At 53.6% G+C, this 18,584-nt stretch overlaps 2 protein-coding genes across 2 annotated transcripts; both read right to left on the reverse strand.

Annotated features, from left to right (window-relative positions):
- Positions 1-4,451: 4,451 nt before the first annotated feature.
- LOC119101973 (TBC1 domain family member 13) lies at positions 4,452-10,246 on the reverse strand. Its single transcript, XM_037225379.1, has 9 exons — positions 10,226-10,246; positions 9,726-9,799; positions 9,128-9,253; positions 8,575-8,734; positions 8,033-8,189; positions 7,272-7,473; positions 6,709-6,910; positions 5,905-6,027; positions 4,452-5,573 (listed from the first exon to the last, which is right to left on the reverse strand). Exons 1-9 carry the CDS (start codon positions 10,243-10,245, stop codon positions 5,453-5,455), a joined length of 1,185 nt encoding a protein of 394 aa, XP_037081274.1. The 5' UTR covers position 10,246; the 3' UTR covers positions 4,452-5,452.
- A 2,936-nt stretch (positions 10,247-13,182) lies between these two features.
- Positions 13,183-17,951, reverse strand: LOC119101971 (vacuolar protein sorting-associated protein VTA1 homolog). The gene is made up of 5 exons (XM_037225377.1): positions 17,871-17,951; positions 16,044-16,144; positions 15,533-15,651; positions 14,900-15,078; positions 13,183-14,321 (listed from the first exon to the last, which is right to left on the reverse strand). The coding sequence occupies exons 2-5, from the start codon at positions 16,068-16,070 to the stop codon at positions 13,951-13,953; spliced, it is 696 nt and encodes a 231-aa protein (XP_037081272.1). The 5' UTR covers positions 16,071-16,144; positions 17,871-17,951; the 3' UTR covers positions 13,183-13,950.
- Between the last annotated feature and the right edge of the window lie 633 nt (positions 17,952-18,584).

Genomic DNA, 18,584 nt, shown 5'->3' on the forward strand with positions numbered 1-18,584 from the left:
CTGGTCGTGTGTGTCAGACCCGCGCCCTGCGGCCGGCAGGCGGCGTGAGCTGGATGAGGAGGAGCGCGAGCTGACGGCGGCGGGGTCGGCGCGCTCTGCGACCGCGTGCGCCGCTGGAGCCTGATCCGCGCGCGGCCGGCCACGGCACCGTCCGGGTCGAGGCGGCCGCCGGAGCGGCCCGCCCAGCCTCAGGGTCACAGCGCGCCGCCCGAGGTACGGCCCGGACGCTAGGTCGGAGCGGACTTGGCGAAGGAGAGGGGGGGGGGGGGGGGGGGGGGGGGGGGGGGGGGGGGGGGGGGGGGGGGGGGGGTGGGGGGGGGGGGGGGGGGGGGGGGGGGGAGGGCGGCCGCCAACTGTGGGATGGAAGCACCGCGATACGGCTGTCGACCACGCATGGGGGCGCGTTAAGGGGGCCCTCATGTTCACACTGCAAGTCAGATCCTCTGGGCTTCGCTCTCTCGCTTTATGCAAAACAACTTGCTATGATCGGAGGCCGCCTTTTATTAACAGGGAGCAACTGGTCTGGTTTGAATCTGCCGCCTGCCCAGGTTTCTTGGTTTCTGATCTGAACCTGTTGTCTCCAATGGACTTCAGGTTCTTGTTTTAACCCGCGGCCTCTCTGGGTTACTGTGTCTTGTTCTGACCTGGACCTGCTGCCTGTCCAGGTGACCTTGTCGTGTTCTGACCTGAACCTGCTGCCTGTCCAGGTGACCTTGTCGTGTTCTGACCTCAGCCTTCTGTCTCTCCGGGTGATTGTGTCTTGTTTTGACATGAACCTGCTGCCTGTCCAGGTGACTGTGTCGTGTTCTGACCTGAGCCCGCTGCCTCTGTGGGCGACTGTCGTGATCTGACCTGACCCTGCTGCCTGTCCAGGTGGCCTTGTCGTGTTCTGGCCCGAACCTGCTGCCTGTCCAGGTGACCTTGTCGTATTCTGACCTGAGCCTTCTGTCTCTCCGGGTGATTGTGTCGTGTTCTGACCTGAACCTGCTCCCTGTCCAGGTGACTGTGTCATGCTCTGACCTGACCCTGCCGCCTCTCCGGGCGGCCGTATGGTACTGAGGTCTGAGCCGCCGCCCTGTGCCGCCACCTCTCCAGGTGATGGCGTACGACGCCTTCCTGCGGGAGCACGGCGGCCTGAGCGGCGGCTGGGACGAGACCGACCACGCGCTGTTCCTGAAGCTGCGCGCCCGCCACCGCGGCGTCGCGCGGCAGTGCCAGGCCATGGCGCAGCAGATTCCCAGTCAGTGAACAGCCCCGACAGCTCCTGTCGGCCACCACGCCGTCAGAATCAGCTTAGGCTTCATGTCTGTTCGTGTGTGTTCATGAGCGCATACCTATAACCGGAGTAGCCTGAAACAGACACTCAATTCAAAAGTTTGGCCAGCAAACATTGCATGACGAGGATGTTGATACTACGCCGAATGTCTCGCTGTCCCAAAGTCAACAGGCACGTCCCCCCCCCCCCGCCCCCGCCTTCCTAAGCGCACCACCCTTCGCCTCGTACGCCACGCGCCCACCAGCCAGCCCACGTTACTGATAGCGGGCTGCGGGTGGTCGTCGGTGGCGACTGGCACGACGCCCGAGCGTGCCGGCCGACGGCGCCGCCGCCTGGAACCGTCACCGGGCTACGTCCTGACGGCGCCGCCGACCCCCGCCGTCCACAGCCCGCAGCATGGCCGAGATCGTGGAGCACGTGCAGTGGCACGAGCAGCTGCAGTCGCTGGCCGAGGAGCGTCGCCGGGCGGTGCGCGGCTGGCGGGAGGCGCGGCGGGCGCAGACGGCGCACGCCGCCGACACCGAACCTCAGCCTCAGCCCCAGCCCCAGTCCCGGGTCAGTCAGCGGCGGCGTCTCTGCGGAGCGGGCCGGCGGCCAAATTCCCTGCCGGACGCGTGCTGGCTCGTCAAAACGCTCCGCCGCAGCGGAGTGGGTATTCCGGATTGGTTGCGTGCATGAAACGCTGCGCACCGGCGATGCTGGGTACGTGCCAATCTGCGGTGCCAGTCTGCGCCCATCGCGAGCTGCGTTTGGGTGCTGTGCGGTGATCTTCGTGATTCCGCGCTCTGCTTCCAACTGTGTCATCTGGTCTGCGTATTATTCAATGTTCGTACTGGATAATAACATTATGAAGTAACGCAGTTTTGTCGGGGACAGATCTATCACTAGTACTATCCCCGATTGTATCGCCAGAGTCACAAAGCAAAATGTGATGTGTCGACTCGGCCTGCCTATCATGCAGGCGGAGTCGCCTGGTTCTCGTCCAATACGCCTGTTCCTGACTCAAGCCATGCTTGGGTGGCCGGCGCCGCCTCCAACAATGCCTTGAACTCCCTCACAGCCGCCCGCGGCCGAGAGCGGCGGTCGCCCCATACGTCGCCGGCTGCGCAACCGCGCCCGGCCGGCCCGCGCCGCGAGCGCCCCGCCTCCGCCGCCGCCGCCGCCTCCGCCGGCAGCGCCGGCGCGGTTGCGCTGGGAGCGCGAACAGCGCGAGCGGCGGGCGGCGGCTGCCGAGCACCGGCAGCGGCGCCGAGAGGAGGAGCAGCACGCCCAGCGACGTCAGCAGCAGCTGCAGCAGCAGCAGCGACAGCTGCGCGGCCGGCTGGCCTCTAAGGCACTGGAGGTCTACCGGTCAGTCAGGAGCGGCGCTGCTCGGACGGCAAGCCGCAGACCGCCGCGCCGCCGTGACGCCTCCCCCCCCCCCCCCTTCCTCACCGCGTTACTCATTCGGTGTACGTGCTCCCTGTTCCTTCGTTTGTGCTCGGACGCTGCTTGTTTGCTTCTTTTGCATCGGCCTCTTTCGTTGAAACAGTCGTTCGCTTGCAGTGGGTTTGAAAGAAGTCCTTGTGCTTCGTACGTTATGCCGATCGCCGACAACTACGTTGCCGCGGCACTTCAGGTCAATTCATTCATAGCGATTCCACAGCTATGGGCGCTTGCACCATTTCACACCGCGTGGCTTTTCCCCACCGTTTCCCGCTGTTGGATGCCCGCCTGCTGAGCTGCGCTGCCGGCCCGCCTGCAGCCCCCTGAGCAGCTCAGCTGATGCGCCGTGCCGGTGGTGTGCAGGCGGCGCGACGCGGAGCAGATGGCGCGTCAGAGGGTGGCGCGGCTGGAGAGGGCGTCCCAGCCGGCCCGGTCGCCGGTCCGGCCGGGCGCCGGCGCCCCCCGCTGCCCGGCCCGCCTGCTGGCCGAGACCAGCGCCACTCGTCGACGGCGGCAGGCGGCGGAAACACACCCGGGTCCGGTTAGCGTCGGCTTGCTGGCCGCGTCGCGCAGGTGAGGTTGGTGGCGGGATGCTGTGCTGGGCGGACGGCGCTGAACACGCCTTCATCGGTTGTTTTGATTTTGTTTGGCCGTGATCCAACGAACGGAAGATGTTTGTTTTTGCTTGAAGAGCTTAATAGGCCAGGCATCATCATCTCCCTAACCCCAATATGCGTCATTGATTCCACGACTGACTAGTTAATTAAACCGTACAGGCATTATTTCAGGCAATTTACCACGCCCCGTTCGACTGTCACCTTTGCTACGACGAAAGCTTGCTGATGACACCGTCTCCCCTGGACGTTTGAAAGCTGGATGGTTGATGCGACAATCATCACAGGCCGGGAACCCAGAGCGGCCAGGCTGCCTCCGCTATCTGCTCCTTCTCGTCGGTCTGTGGTGTGTTCTTGCCGTTGTGTGTTCTACATGTCATTGCTCCTCGGTGGGATCCGTGGAATGACCTTCGTGTTCTCATTCGTGTTCCTCGTGCGTCGCCGCTTCTCATCGGGTGGTGCGGGTCTCTCCAGGGCCGTCCCGCTCTGGCGAACCGGATTGTAACGCCACGCGATCATTCCTCGCCAGAAACAAGTATGTAAGTACCAAGTGCTGTTTTGAGAGCACCGAGTGTAAGGCAGCACGAAAATTGTGCCGCTCGCGCACGCTCGCGTGCGATGCGGATGGGCGTTTCCGGCCGGTGGCCTCCCGGAGCCTGCCCGCATGGCAGGCGGACCGGCCGTCGGCGCATGGTGACCTCTCAGCCATGGTCTAACCCGAGCTGACCAGCTGCCCGCCGCTGAAGGTGCTACATTGGAGACGTGTTAATACATTTTAAACATTACATCTGCGCTTGTGTGTGTAGGGGAGGGGGTAATGGTCGAGTGGTCAGCACACTGGACCTCCCACGTGTGGGGCCGGCCCATGCTAAATGTCAGTCACCTGGGACTGGAAAGTGACATCTTGTAGAATAATTTGTATCTGCGTGAATCGAGCCCAGCCCTGCCGCGCGTGACTCGTGCCCTGTCGCCCTACACTGCCAGCCGAAGCGACCCTTCACGCTCTGCCCTGCCCCGCCAGCAGTCGGCCCCCGCCCCGGGCCGAGGTCAGAGACCGCACTCCGTCGTCCCGATACGCAGACCTCCCCAGCCGCCGGGCGGCGCCACCGGCAGCCTGCGTCCCCCTCTGTATTGCGAGACGCGGCACCCGACCAGCCGGCGCCGCCAGAGCCGGGTTGTACAACAGTGGCGCGGTTTCGGCACGGTCCGCCGTCCACAATATCACAGCGGCTCGCGGCGGCGCCACACACACGCTGCGTCTGGCCGCCGGCCGGCACAGCGGCCGTGCGGTCGGCGCCTGAATTGCGGCACGCGCGCACACCTCCGAAGACGTAGTACGTGTACGGCGAGTCAAGATGTTGTACCACTGTATGTAAGAATATACCCACAGGCTCTGAATCATAAGTCGGTACACTGACACGTCAATGTCATGATAAGAGGCGTAAAGCTAGGCGTTTTACTTTGAAGCAAAATATCCGCGGTAGCAAACTATGCGATCTGTACACACATTTGTTTAAGCATTGTCTGTACCCGGTCCGTGGGCCAGAGGAGATACCGAGACCTTACAAAACACCTCGGCTATATGCATAGTGGCGGAGGCTCCAATACCAAGCAGCTAGACATGACAGTGCGTGACATTAATGGTCTGTTATTTGCAACTTCATCGATATCTCACGACCACTTCCGTTTCACTGAGCTTGCGCTTTCGTACGGCTAATCGTCACAGTACCTAGTAGATGAGCGTCGTCCGTCGATCGTTCCAACCATAATGGGCTCCTCAGTGGTCAGTGGTATGCACGCATTTGAATTCGCCCTTCATCACAGAATAATTCACATGCCCCTCCATGCAAATTCCTTCACACCCAAGACACTTGGCGGATACCAAACACCACGGGGAGCTTGTACCTCCTCGACAATGCGGGCATTGTCTACACGTAGATATTCGGAGCATTAAACATCATATTACCACGACGGGGGAGGTCGCAATCTCCATGTCATTACTTAAGCTGTTATTTGACGCGGGCCTGGGGCGGCTCTCACTCGCGCCTGGCCGCACAAGGCCTGACAAAAGCTTGCCCCCGGACCGACCTGCCCGGCGTCGCCCGCGGCGGCCCCGCCGCGGCCGCCTGACCGCCGGCTACCTGTGCATGAGCGTCTCGGCCCGCGCCAGCACAGTGCGGATCTCGACGGGAGGGTAGCTCTGCAGCAGCTTCATGTTGTGCGCGAAGTCGCCCGACATCAGCTGGTCCCGTATCAGGCTGGCGAGGCGCGGCGGCGCGGTCATGTCACTGTGGCTGCCGCTGCAGGTCAGGCGCGTGAAAACGCCGCTAGTCGTAAGAGAAAGCCCGTCTCCGGATGATGCCTCAGCCAGGCGGGGGGGGGGGGGGGGGGGGGCAGTTAAAAAGGCTGCTCTCGGGAGCATCTGGAGGTTTTCAAGCGCGTATAACACGGACAATAAGGTCATTACTTAAGGAAGATCACAATCCTCGTCGGGTATACAGATCGGATAGTTTTCAATGCATGATAAACATGCTGTTGGACACGATACTCTGCTGCTAACGCGCGAAGGCCATTGGAACATCAACTCACACCATCATGGCGCAGCAGACTTCTGTGAGGAAGTTGAACCGCTTCTCGTCGGCGAAGAGCGAGTCCCAGATGCGGATGACGTCTGGCAACGTGAACTCTTGCGACAGGAGTAATGTCATCCACCTGACGGACCGCGCGAGTCGAGTCAAATACCTCCACAGGACGCCCGGTGAGCCGCCGCGAGCCGCGGCAAGCCCACGCGCCACGGAACACGGCAGACGAGCTCGTGAGGCGTCACGCGCTCGGGTCCCAGCGGGGCGGGGAACCACGAGCCAGGAGGCCACATCCGCGCCCTGTCCGGTTCTGCTTGCTGCGGATCAGCACCCGACGGTCGCTGGCTGCCGCAGGCGGGCAGGCAGCCCGCATGCCGTCGCCTCAGAGACCCGCCGCGGCGGCACGGTGCGGCTTTGGGGACCCGCCGTGGCGGCAGGCCGACCGGCACGCAGGTACGGCTCCGCTAAACCCCCTGTGCCAACGCACAGACGACGGGAACCGCCTGGCTCCGACTCGGACGGGAGGGCTCCAGACGGCTTCATCGTCGGGCGGCGAATCCGGCGCGAGCTCCACCTCCGTGTGTGTCATTGGGGCTTTACGACACACTCAGCTGCTCAGGCTATATGGCGCCGCCTGCCTCTCACCCTGGCAGGAAAAGCGGGCACCGCGGGGAATCGAACCCCATACTTCTGGCTTCCCAGATGTGCAGGGGTTCCCAGACCACTGGCGCCCCCGGAGCTCCATCTCCGCGGCCGAGCACGAAGTGTCCCCTGAGCGCCCCTCAATCCGCCGCGAGGTGGAGCGACTCACCGGAAGGCGAAGTACTGGGGTCGCAGCTCCTGCACGCGCAGCCGGACGGCCAGGTGCGGGTCGTGCTGCTGCAGCCGCTCCATCAGCAGCCGCAGCCGGTAGTTGATGCCCGACTCCGAGTCGTCCAACGTCTTGATGAAGAAGTCGCGGATCTCCGACATCAGGTTGGTGAACACGCCGAACGTGTCTGCCTCGGCGTGCTCTGGAGGAGCGGGCCACCGGCCCGACGCCCACGGTCAGTCTACGACAGGCGTGTTCGGCGCCTGCGTCGCCTTGGCTACCAACGTTAATCTACGAATAAACCGTGAGTGGTGTTCCAGGAGTGTTTAAACAGAGCGTTTGGGACTCGCCACTCCATTCGCTGCCATGCTATTGTCCTTTAAAATAATTTATCCATGGAGGCCCGTCACTCAGGGGCATACTACAATGTCCCGTAGTTTGATGAGCGATGTTTAGGACGAGTGCATCACTGCAACAGTTGAAAGGCGTGTTACCAGCTAAGTGTGATGGCCTGACGCGGCAGCGGTGGTGAGCTGGGCGGCTCGGCGGTGCCCTCTGCTCACCTCTCCACTTCGTGTCGGGATCCGAGGCGAACGTGTAGTAGATGGGGCCGATAATCTCGTTCATGCCCTGCACGTAGCTCTGGCCGGGGTTGAGCTTCGCGTACAGGAAGAGCACGCGCTCCACCACCTCCCAGTGGGCCTCCTGACCCAGCGGCAGCGGCACGTAGTCCATGTCCGACGGGCGCAGCTTCGAGTCAACCATCTGGGAGCAAAACGACGGGCGGGCGCAATGACAGTTGCGCATGTGACGGGGAAATGTATGTTCAAACTGAGTCAAAAACGTGTATGTAGCCTGTCTTATTCCGGGACCTGTAAGGACTAGGCTATTCACCCACCTGTTGTATTCCAAATCTGTGGTTTTCTAGAACTGGTTTGAAGCAGAAATAAAAGCTGAACAGAAAAAAACAAGTAATCGTTTTCGCCCTCCCCCCCCCCCCCCCCCCCCTCCCTTCTCCAAATCCCAAGCTGCGTGTTCGAGTGGGTTGACAGAAAACATTGCATAACAAGTAGGACACAGCCATGAATAAACATAAAACGGCACTACTCAATGCAACAGAAAACATACCTATTCTTCACATGTCACTTCCTGTCTACCATAGCATACCAATGTCGGGCTATATTCACTAGTCACTGAAGCATTTCAGTAGCAAAACATCGCCGCGATCAGATGTCCAAGTGGTCTTTACCGTAGTTGTCACACGGTCCGTTTTCATGATGATCGATTGCAAACATTGACTGACATGATTTCATGCCGTTATTACTTTGTTCATGCCCAACCCGACGCGGCGCACGTTGGACGAACTGAGGTAGACACGGTCGACGCGCTCGTGCAGCCGTTCGTGGTAGTCGCCGCAGACCACCTCCCGGCAGGGGTACTCGGTCGGCTGCTGGAAGAAAGAGATGTCCGGGCACAGTCGCCTGCGGCAGAGGACGGTGATCCGGTAAGGGGCATCGGCGGTGCTGAGACGAGCCCTTCCTGATCCGGGTGTGCTGCTCAGCTGGTTACAGACTGGACCAAGCCGAAATACAACAGGATCCTGCGGCGATCTCTGCCTGATTTTCCGCGTACGAAAAGCCACCAAAGCGCAGAGAGCAAATGACCGGATGAGTCTGTGCAATATGCCGAATACTGCATCAACACTATGTCATACATAAAAGGAAGACCACAGATCAATTGCAATTGTTAACCTTACTCCGGACGTCTACAAAAAGTGAACGGGACCACAAGTGGCCACGTGCTGCTGGCCAAATGGTCAGGCGCGCCATTTCACGCGGTTGCGCGTCCATTGGCGTACATACTGACCTGACGTCCTTGTCGATCTGTCCGAGCACGTCGTTGTCCTTGAAGAAGGCCTGCCACTGTGAGTCGGGGTCGAGGCTGAGCGGATGGTCACGCTCCGTGACGTCAACGCGCGACGGTACGCTGCCGTCCGCTCGCCCGCCCGGCCGCACCACCATCTCACCTGACCGCCGCGCAGATACAACACTCAGTGATCATCATTGAAAAGACAGCAGTAAACAATCAAAAGGCACCAAAACCACTGTCATCCCATTAACTAATGTGGCTGTAGTGAAGTCGGGTGGGCACCAGATGCAAGGCACACTTGACTTCCACTTGCGTCACATCTGCTGCCACTGCAGCCAAATCTGCCCCGTCCCCAGGATGTTCCGCAGTAAGTCTCCTGGTGTCGCATTTGTTACCACTGCAGCCAGGTGAGCCCCAGGATGTAGCCACATCAGCCTCCCCTGAGCGCAACACTGTATATCAGACGCCTTCCTCCAGTACAGCTATCTAGACCGCAACCGGCCCGTATCACGAGCGTGTGACGAGCTGAGCAGGCCGACCGGAGACTCACGGACAAAGCGCCGGTAAGTGTCACGCTGTCCGCGGAGCGCCTCGTCCCAGGCGGCGCGGCTCGGCGGTAGGTAGTTGAGTAGCAGCTTCCAGCAGAGCGCACGCCGACCCTGCTCCACAGGAATGCCTGCCCAGCATCGGAGGTGTTACCCACACTGTCACAGCCACGGCAACAGCTAGCAGAGTGCATACGGACCCTGCTCCACGGGAATGCCTACCCCCTGCCGTGGGAGGTGTTACCGACACTACCACAGCCACGGTAACAGCCAGCAGAGATAAAACCTGCACCCCGACCCTGCTTCACGGAATGCCTGCCTCCATCCATCGGAGGTGTTATCGATACTGCCACAGCCACGGCAACAGCTAGCAGAGTTCACCCAGACCCTGCTCCACGGGAATGACTGCCCCCAGCCATCGGAGGTGTTACCGACACTGCCACAGCCACAGCAACAACAATGCAGCGCACCAAAACGATAACCACATAATTTCCCAGCAATCGTGACATATGTTATGCTTGCATGTCATGACACAATACATGTGATCAGACTGTTGTGTTGCATGCAGTTATTGAGAAAACCTGGGTAAAAATTGGACCTCACCTTGAAAACAGTATTTCCTGAGCTCCTTGAGACATATGATGTCCTCATCCAGCATAACATCCAGTTCCTTCAACCTGTTTCAGTTGTAACAGTTACACCACAGTACTGGCATAGCAAAATAACATAGACTGAGTTATCAGAGCCAGGCATCAAACATGCCTAAAATAGAAGCTTGATAACAGATCTTAAAATGTGATTGGTATCCACACACATTACCTGGACCTTAAATGCAGTTTTGAGGCCAAATTGAACAATAGAGTTCAGACCACTATGCCGCACAATGATTGACAGAAAGCTCATTACCAGAGACTTTACACTTTAAACAATATAATTCATTGGAGTAAGTCATACACATTCTACCAACATTCAGCATCATTGGTTGTGCCGCAAAACAGAAATTAAACACCGAATGACACCAGCATTGTAATAGCAAACTCAGAGAGAAATTATGCATCATATGTGCAAATAGAAACACACCTGGCAAATCTTGAATCACTAACCTGGATTTGAATGATGTCATTTTAATCTTAAATGGACTACTTCCTGTGTCACAGCCTGAAAATGGAGGGCATTTTACTGGAAACTTGTCATTATTGTGTTTGCAAGGTATGACATATGCTAAAATCATGGGCCTTTTGAATATTCTGGGGATACAAACTAACCAAAGAATGCTTCAGTTTTAAGCAGATGTGGATTCAACACACCTGATTGTAATTTGTCTGTTTTATGTCCAAGGGCTTTACTGTAAAGCAGCTATCAGAGCAATCATTACAATGCACATCACACTAGGTACAAATACAGCAATGTGCAGGGTCTATTGGGTTTTATGGGGCCATTGTGGACATTTATGCTGTGTTACAATTGGAAGAGGGAGTTTTTCAAGGAACACTACAGAAGTGAAACAAGGAAAGAAGGGGTAGGCTTTATAGAGTAAGGTTACATTCAGGAGTAGATGCAAATCATGGTAAAATCTTGAAAAACACTGATTTCTTTCAGCTAGAAGCCTCTGCCTCTGGTCATGAAAGGGAAGATACTTGTGATCCATTTGCACTTCTAGCTCAATTAAGGGTCACACAGGCATTTTGGGAGGTGTTATATTTAATAGCAGAACTTGAGGGAGTGGGGGGGGGGGGGGGTTGCCACCATAACCAATGCAACCATGATGGAGGAAAGATTGAAAAATGGTCAAAGATTTGTGACACAATTTAAAGATGGCTCCTTATCATTTTATGCAGGCTGCATTTTATTTTTCAGTATGGGTCCAACTCCCTATAACTTTGAGAAGCAAGTGGCTAAATCATGGGAGAAAGCTGTTTGTTGTGCACTTTGGGGCTGGTTAGCCACTCATTACTACTGATCTCCATTCACTTATTCTGTCAACTACATCCCTGTCAATTCTTTACATCTAGCCCAAGGGTATGCTATTGCCAAGTTCCTGCAGACCAGTATGTCTATGTAATAGAAGTAGCTTATGACAATGGGTCAGTTTTGTTAGGATTACACCATATGTGTTCTACTTTCTGTGTTATTATTACTTCCAGTTATGTAAACATTCTTGGAAGCTGAATGTTACATATAGTGCCCAGCACTTGCGCCCTGTGCATAAACTGAGCATGAGATGCATTTTTCAGCAAAGGTCCAGCATAGCAGCAAAGAAGCATCGGGTGACTCGCCAGTTTATGTTCAGCTTTATTTCCAAAGCATGCAAACTGGGGAACCACATGTCTGTTTTAGAACTGCTTGAGTCAACTAGTCACACACATTTAGGAAGTATTCACCTACCAGTCCCTGAAACATGGTTCAGCATCTCACATTCAGCAAAAGTTTTCAAGTGACCAAGGGTAACATTGATAAATTATTGCTTTAAGTGGGATTAACACTTAATTGTCTGCACTCATGTTATTCCAAAGATGACCACACTTGTTTCAAAAATGTTTGCACCATTGCTCTGTAATCCAGTGTTTTGAGCGCAAGCCCAAGCCTATGCCCAATTTTTTACACATTTTGTTTTATCAGACACTCATTACTGGGTTTTCTCAAATTTCCAGTGGCTACGTAAAAAGGGAACTTACATACCCAATGAAGAGGTAGATCCAACCCTCGCGCAAACAGCAATTTTACGCAAAGCGCTGTCGCCGGAGAATACAGGAAACAGGACCGTTCCCTACAGAACCACCTTCTAGTGCTATCCAAGGCTATCTAGGGTATAGCACCCCACCAATGTATTTAGTGCGTTACACTGGCCAACATTTATTCCGCTTCCACATTTATACCAGATTGAAAGAATAAAAAATATGTAGAGCATAAATTCTCAAAAAGCTACATTACAATTCACAACCCGATTGCAATTGTGGTTTGTGTTTGTGTATGGTTTTGTGAAGCTGGTCTTGGTTTGAGCCACAGGCTCATTATTGCTGAATTGGACGTTGGCTCCAATGAGCGAATGGTGTCCCGAGCATGAAAAGTACCACGCTGAATTCGCGCAGGGTTTAGATACATATATACCGGATCAAGACGCATGTGATTTACGTGCCCTGGATACGCATCGAAGCATGCTAACTCTTAATCCGGCCGACTGCAGTTGTAGACGTTTCCCCTTTTCCCTCACGCATTGGGTTGGGTGCGTTAATAGCAGGTTGACTGATAACCTTCAACCCTTACACTTCAACTCTTAAACCCCAGTGTTAACACCGAATAACGCAGAGACGACTGTCAATTGCACGCATTGCTATCACCATGAACTACGCTAGATGATGACTGGAGCAAATAGCAATCAGCTTCGCTGTCGCTACTCGAAGCATCAGGCCAGACTAAGTTGGGTTTAAATCCTGATCCAAAGCCAATGAGCGTGTTAGCTTGGCTCCATTTTTTTTTTAATGTATCGTCACCGTGTCAAGACAGCAACGGCTACCGTACTGAAAATACGAGGGATAACGGGTTTGACGGTAATGATATATCTCTAACTTGCATTGCTCATATATGGAGCATTCGACTGACCATATTGTGGGCACCTCGCACACTGCGATTTTTCTCCTACACGCCAATTTCAAATGGAGATAGCCGAACATATTGGCTAGAGCGACCCTTTGGCTGCGCGCGCGAGCTGCACAGCGATTAAGTCGATTGCGTTCCCACCGGCGCGACGCGGAGCGCCGCGTTGTGCCCCTGTCACGATTTCAGTACCGCACTGGTGCCCGCTCCGCGTTCAGACGAGGTCCACTGGCAGAGAGGCAGGCAAAAACTGCGGTTGTTTACCGGAACATACAACGAGAAAACACATGCGACGAGGACTGAAAGATCTTACTGGTTGGCAGGACCTTAATGATACGGAACTCCAACTGCTCATGCTCCTGCTGAACAAGGCACGGAAAAAAAACTACAAAAAAAAAACACCTGCACTTCAGTTTTGCGTTGATGACAAATAGAACACGATAGCCTTGCCGTTGTAGAGCTATGTGCTTGTATTCAACTGAAGAAGGAAACAAAAACAGGCGCCCTAACACCTGATCGACACAAACCCGACCGAATCAGGCGTATGTGAAGGCGAGAAGCACACAGCCTGACACGGGGCACCCTAACGTGTGCAGTGAGTTCACACAGCTCTGTTCAACAAAGTGTGAAGCAAACTTCTATGCAAATGACATTTCAGATATTCCAGTCTGGACCATTCACCGCCCACGTTGCACGGACATTCTTATATCAAAAGTTAGCAAGAGGGTGTCATTTCACACTGGCACGTCTACAGTAGGATCAAAGTGAACCCCACGTAGATAAGGTCCATAAAAGCCTTCCATGCCGGACAACGCGCCACGCTGCAATAGACAACTCCCACCAGGGAATACACACGACGCTGTATGACACTGCAAGCCATCGTCACCTATCGCGCTACGTCTGTGAGGCTAGCAGGAGCTAATGCACAAGATAACGCGACATGCCCCCAGCAGATATTTGCCCCAAGGACTACATATGACGCCGCAACTAGTCTTCGCTTCGCGCACTAGGTCCGTAAAGCTAACGCGAGTTAACGTGCAAGACAACGACACTGATGAAATCCGCGAAAACAAGCATTCACACAACACCAGCAGCTGGTTTCTCATCTCCACCCTGGGAATGTGTCCCAGCACATTGCAGTCCCACCAGACCTCTCCGCGTGAGTCGATCCGGTGTCCGCGGCCCGCCTGCTCGCTACCCCACCTGTCCACGGCCGGCGGTCTGCCCGCCGCCCCTACGCGTCGACGCCGGTCTGCAGCAGGTGCAGCGCCTTCTGCAGGTTGACGACGGCCGTCGGCACGTCCTCGTAGTTCAGCGCGCTGTAAGCCAGCTTGCTGTACTTCTGCGCCTTGGCGATCTGGTCGAAATTGAGTGACACGGAGGAGCCGCTGCTGGCGGCCGGCGCCGGCGCCGGCGGCTGGTACGAGCTGGCCGCGGCTGGGGCTGGCTGGTACGGGCTGGCGGGCGCCGCCGGCGGCGGCTGGTGATGGCTGGCCGCCGGCGGAGGCGGCTGAAATCCCATGACGTTGGGCCCCGAGGGACCCGGTCCGGGCTGGTGCGGCTGCTGCGGGACCGGCATTGACACGTCTCCCGTCAGATCCTCCTCTGAAACACAGCGCATACATCACATTTGGCATTCAGTGCGCGCCTGAGCGTCGATACGCCGCGTAATTGCTGGGCTGCAGGCAGGGAGTGGGACCGCAAGCCAGGAACTCGGTACTGAAATACATAATGAACCGTGCACGTCGGTGGATAAAACCTGCCGATGGCTCATTATGCTGTCAAATGAGGTACCACACTGCAAAATAATATGCAAGCGATTCAGATGCTTAGCCAAAAAGTGACCAACAAAACCAGGCATTCTAGACTAATGCGTACATACAGTGTAGTCATGTAACCATATGTTAAACAATCTTGTAGTCCCAAAGGTCTTGGCTTGGGTAGGCTTAACAAAACGCCCGTAGCCAGGTTTGGATATGTCCTCTGATCCACATTTGTTTGTCAACACACCAACCAGGTCTCAGCAAAATAATAAAAGCGTATCCCTAGTCCACTCCAATATGGCCCGTGCATAAACCCCGCCGTGAAAAACGATCACTGACGGCCGCTACGCGCTAAATTGTGGTTGCCTGTGTTTGTGTGAGTGTACGTGTGTATGCGGGTGCGCGCACCCGCGCACGCACCGTCGTCGCCTCCGACCGGGCCGGGCTGTGGAGTCTCCCCTTTCTTCAGACAGCTGTGAATGTAGGCCGCCTTCCACTTGGCGTATTTGCGCTGCTCCTGCACCTCCACGGACAGCTCACCGAACGTCTCGCACACGTCATAGATGACGCCGGCCGTGTAGAACGCCTTGACCACGTTCCTGGCGACGGGGCGGCGGTGACGTCATCACTGACCGGGTCACGTGACATGGTGAGCTCAGACGTCACGTGGCTGCACGGAGCCAGCCGCGTCCCAGCCACACGGATCGCGACAAGGTGACGACCGGAACCGGCTCGGTTCCTCAGAGTGAAGTAAAAAGTACTTGTTCAAACGAGTACTGCACTGAACAGAAATGCGGTGTGACCGCCACATCTGAAAATGTCTTACAAAGCTCCAACATCTGACTGGTCATACTACGCATAGGTACGAGCTGATCACACAATCATGTTAAATGAGAACAAGCTTCATTAAAATGCAGACTGAGTCCAGTGGCTGCTTAGTGTGCCAGGTCATGTGACACAGGTGATGACAGAGATAAGTGTTACTGCATAAACACAAAGCATGCGATGTGTTATCACATGAGATGCACCACACCCTTCCACCGCTTGACTAACTTGTTGAAGTGGGCAGCACGGTCCTCCTTGTCCGCCCAGAGGAAAAGTCGGTTGCCGCAGTTTTCCATGTGGGCCTGGGCCACTACATCATTGGTGATGGCTTCCTCACTGGCACCACTCTGTGCATTGGAATATCATACACACGGTTACAAGGACAATGGCATAAAAAAGACTGGTGGAACATACGGCACATGGAAATTCAGCTACCAACTTTGATACTGTTCTATTCACATCATTGGACTTCATTGAGGGTTACACCACATATCATACAAAAAAGGGCATAACCCATTCAAGCCACATTAGATGACATTCATGGTAAATGTTTGCCAGTTGTGACTGCAATATTACATTTGGAGAAATGGTTACAGGTTACACAGTACCAAGTGTCATCTAAAAAAAATCTCAAAAGTTTATGACAGCTGTTTTGGAAAGAACTGTCTGATGGATAAGGGACAAATCAAACCACAACACAATCACAGATGATAGATATTTTACATATAACTAATCAGACCTTCTTTGCATTTTCCAACCAGTCCATCAGGGGAAGAAGGATGGCCAATGATTCTGCTGATTTGTCAATCTGTAGGCCATTCTGCAAGGCATACAGGCGACCTGAAATGACAGCATGGAAACTTTGATCAATAAACCTGGGGATCAAATGTGGAGGATTGATATTAATAGCAGCACAAAGAGAAATACAAAAAGCTGCAGTTATTTTTAAACACATTTACAAAAGCAGGTACAGGCCAACAAAGCACAATGTGATATATTTGGGCAAAAATCCACATAACATTGTAACATATAAACTCAAGATGCATCTGATACAGAAACAAAAAGGTAGCCAATCCAATATGAAATGTAAAATCTTCAAAAGCCATGGTAGCTGTAGAACAGATGAGACCTGATGCCCCCTCTAAAAATAAATGATCTCTTGTTTGTTTTAACTGACACCCAGTGATTCCTGAAATGCAAAATTGTGGGTTAAAATGTCATTAACCAAGAATGGTTAAGTGATAATCATGTTAAAACCGGTTAGTAACCACACTAAGCAGGTTAGGCTGGACAAAACAAGGCACATTACTTTTTTAAGAAATGGGGAGAATATAGAATTGAATCCATAGAGCATGTACAAAATGTAAGCCACATCCTTACATGAAACAAATTCAGCATGGAACATTACAAGACATGGTTGTGCTTTGTGTTGACTTTGAATGAGCACCACGGTACAGATAGCTGTTATAAACTAGATCAAAGTGAGGATTTTCACCTAGCTTTACAATAACTGATTCCATACAATCACCTTCTTTAAACAGAAAACATTGATTTTCACCTAGCTTCACAACTAATTCTATATTATCTCGTTCTTGAAACAAAACACGTTCACCTGGTTACAAACCATCTCAACTGGTGTGTTCAGGGTTACCTCTTTCAAATCATTTGTGAAATCATTGGGAAAACAACAAGATAGGTCACATGAGTGTCAAAACTGGTCCTCATAAAACTGATGCATCAAAGGGCAGTCATTGTTCAGGTGTCGATCATTGTTAGATTAGGTTAGGCTAGGTTAGGTTAGGTTTGCTATGTTACATTGCATTGGTTATGTAGCATATTTACTTAATATCCCCTGTGACATCATGGATGATTTGATATACTTCATGCTGTACACATTCATATGATCCTCATCCCTGATTCTGAGACACATATGTGACTGTCACTTGCAATAGCTGAATGCAGCAGATTGTTAGGCTTGATTTTTGCCCTATGTTTATTCAATTTTGTGAAAAAATAAATATTGCTTTCCAGCTGGCATCCATGGTCACTGTGACCAGATCTTGTTTGGACAGAAGTGGGACACTAATTCTTATTTGGGGTGCTTTACCAAAATTTTGTGGCAGAGAAGTATTTTAACTTGAGTATTATGGGGCATCATAACACTTCTATGAAATACAAAACAGGCGGATCACACTTGAGGCCAGTGATGTTAGCAAAACTTGTCACAAAAAGGTAATTACTACCCATTTGGGACAGGGTTCTGCCTGCCCCAAACATCTCATTTTGTTTGCTGTAGCTGGCAGACTGGATTGTGTGACTGTGCAAACATCCATAATGCATTTCCTGTACTGCACAAATGTTGCTAGTCCATAATATTCTACATTGGCACCATACAGAAGCATCTTACCATGACTATACTATTATTTTCAAAATCATTTCATCTTCAAGGTATGATCAAAGTTACTATTTTCTACTGTTTCTTATGTTTCCTCTTATACAACAGCAATTGATGTACAATGTGTTCCTGTAAAATGAAGTAAATAAATGATAGCCCACAACAACTTACTCCAGTAAGTAACAACTGGATCCCGCCGCTCATGTTCAGCGGCAACCTTCAAGAAATGCTGGATGGGCTTCAAGATGGGGGGTACTGCTGCTGCAGGTGAAGCGCCATTGTGGGGCAGTGAAGATCAGGGACCAGATGACTGAAGGATCAAAGGCCGGTAAATATAGCTTGCGCGCACTGAACCAGCAGATTCCCCGCACGCTGCACCTGAACGGGAGCAGCGCTGCAGCGTTAGATAGCCTTGGCTGTGTGCCAATAGCATAGATATTTGTCGCCGCCGCGCCAGAATTGCAACTTTGATGCCTCTGATTTTAGGGTGGTGACATTTCCAAACATTTGTGTTACGGCCACTCGAGAATACACCACGGGCTTGGTGCAAAGAATCTAAAACTTCTACCTGACGCACTACGGATGGATTGGGGAATGCGCGCGGGCAGGAAGTGGCGTGATCGGGCAAATAGATCCGCAAAATCATCGCTGGCTCTCACACTGGGAACTGACCGAGTACAGGGGCGTAGTTCCAAAATGATTGAGGAAGAGTGGCTGGAAAGCAAGAAATTCCTCAACATACCCGAAAAACACCAACAAACTTGCTCCTATCCGGATTTGGGCCTTTCTTTTCTCAAATTGAGGCGAATGGAAGCTGAGTTGGGGTGGGGGTGGGAGCTAAGTGGGGGCTTGTAAAATGACACTTCCGAAAGTATTAAAAGCAAA

The sequence above is a fragment of the Pollicipes pollicipes genome, unplaced genomic scaffold (assembly GCF_011947565.3).
Source record: "Pollicipes pollicipes isolate AB1234 unplaced genomic scaffold, Ppol_2.1 Scaffold_5222;HRSCAF=6170_pilon_pilon_pilon, whole genome shotgun sequence".
Taxonomy (NCBI): Eukaryota; Metazoa; Arthropoda; class Thecostraca; order Pollicipedomorpha; family Pollicipedidae; genus Pollicipes; species Pollicipes pollicipes.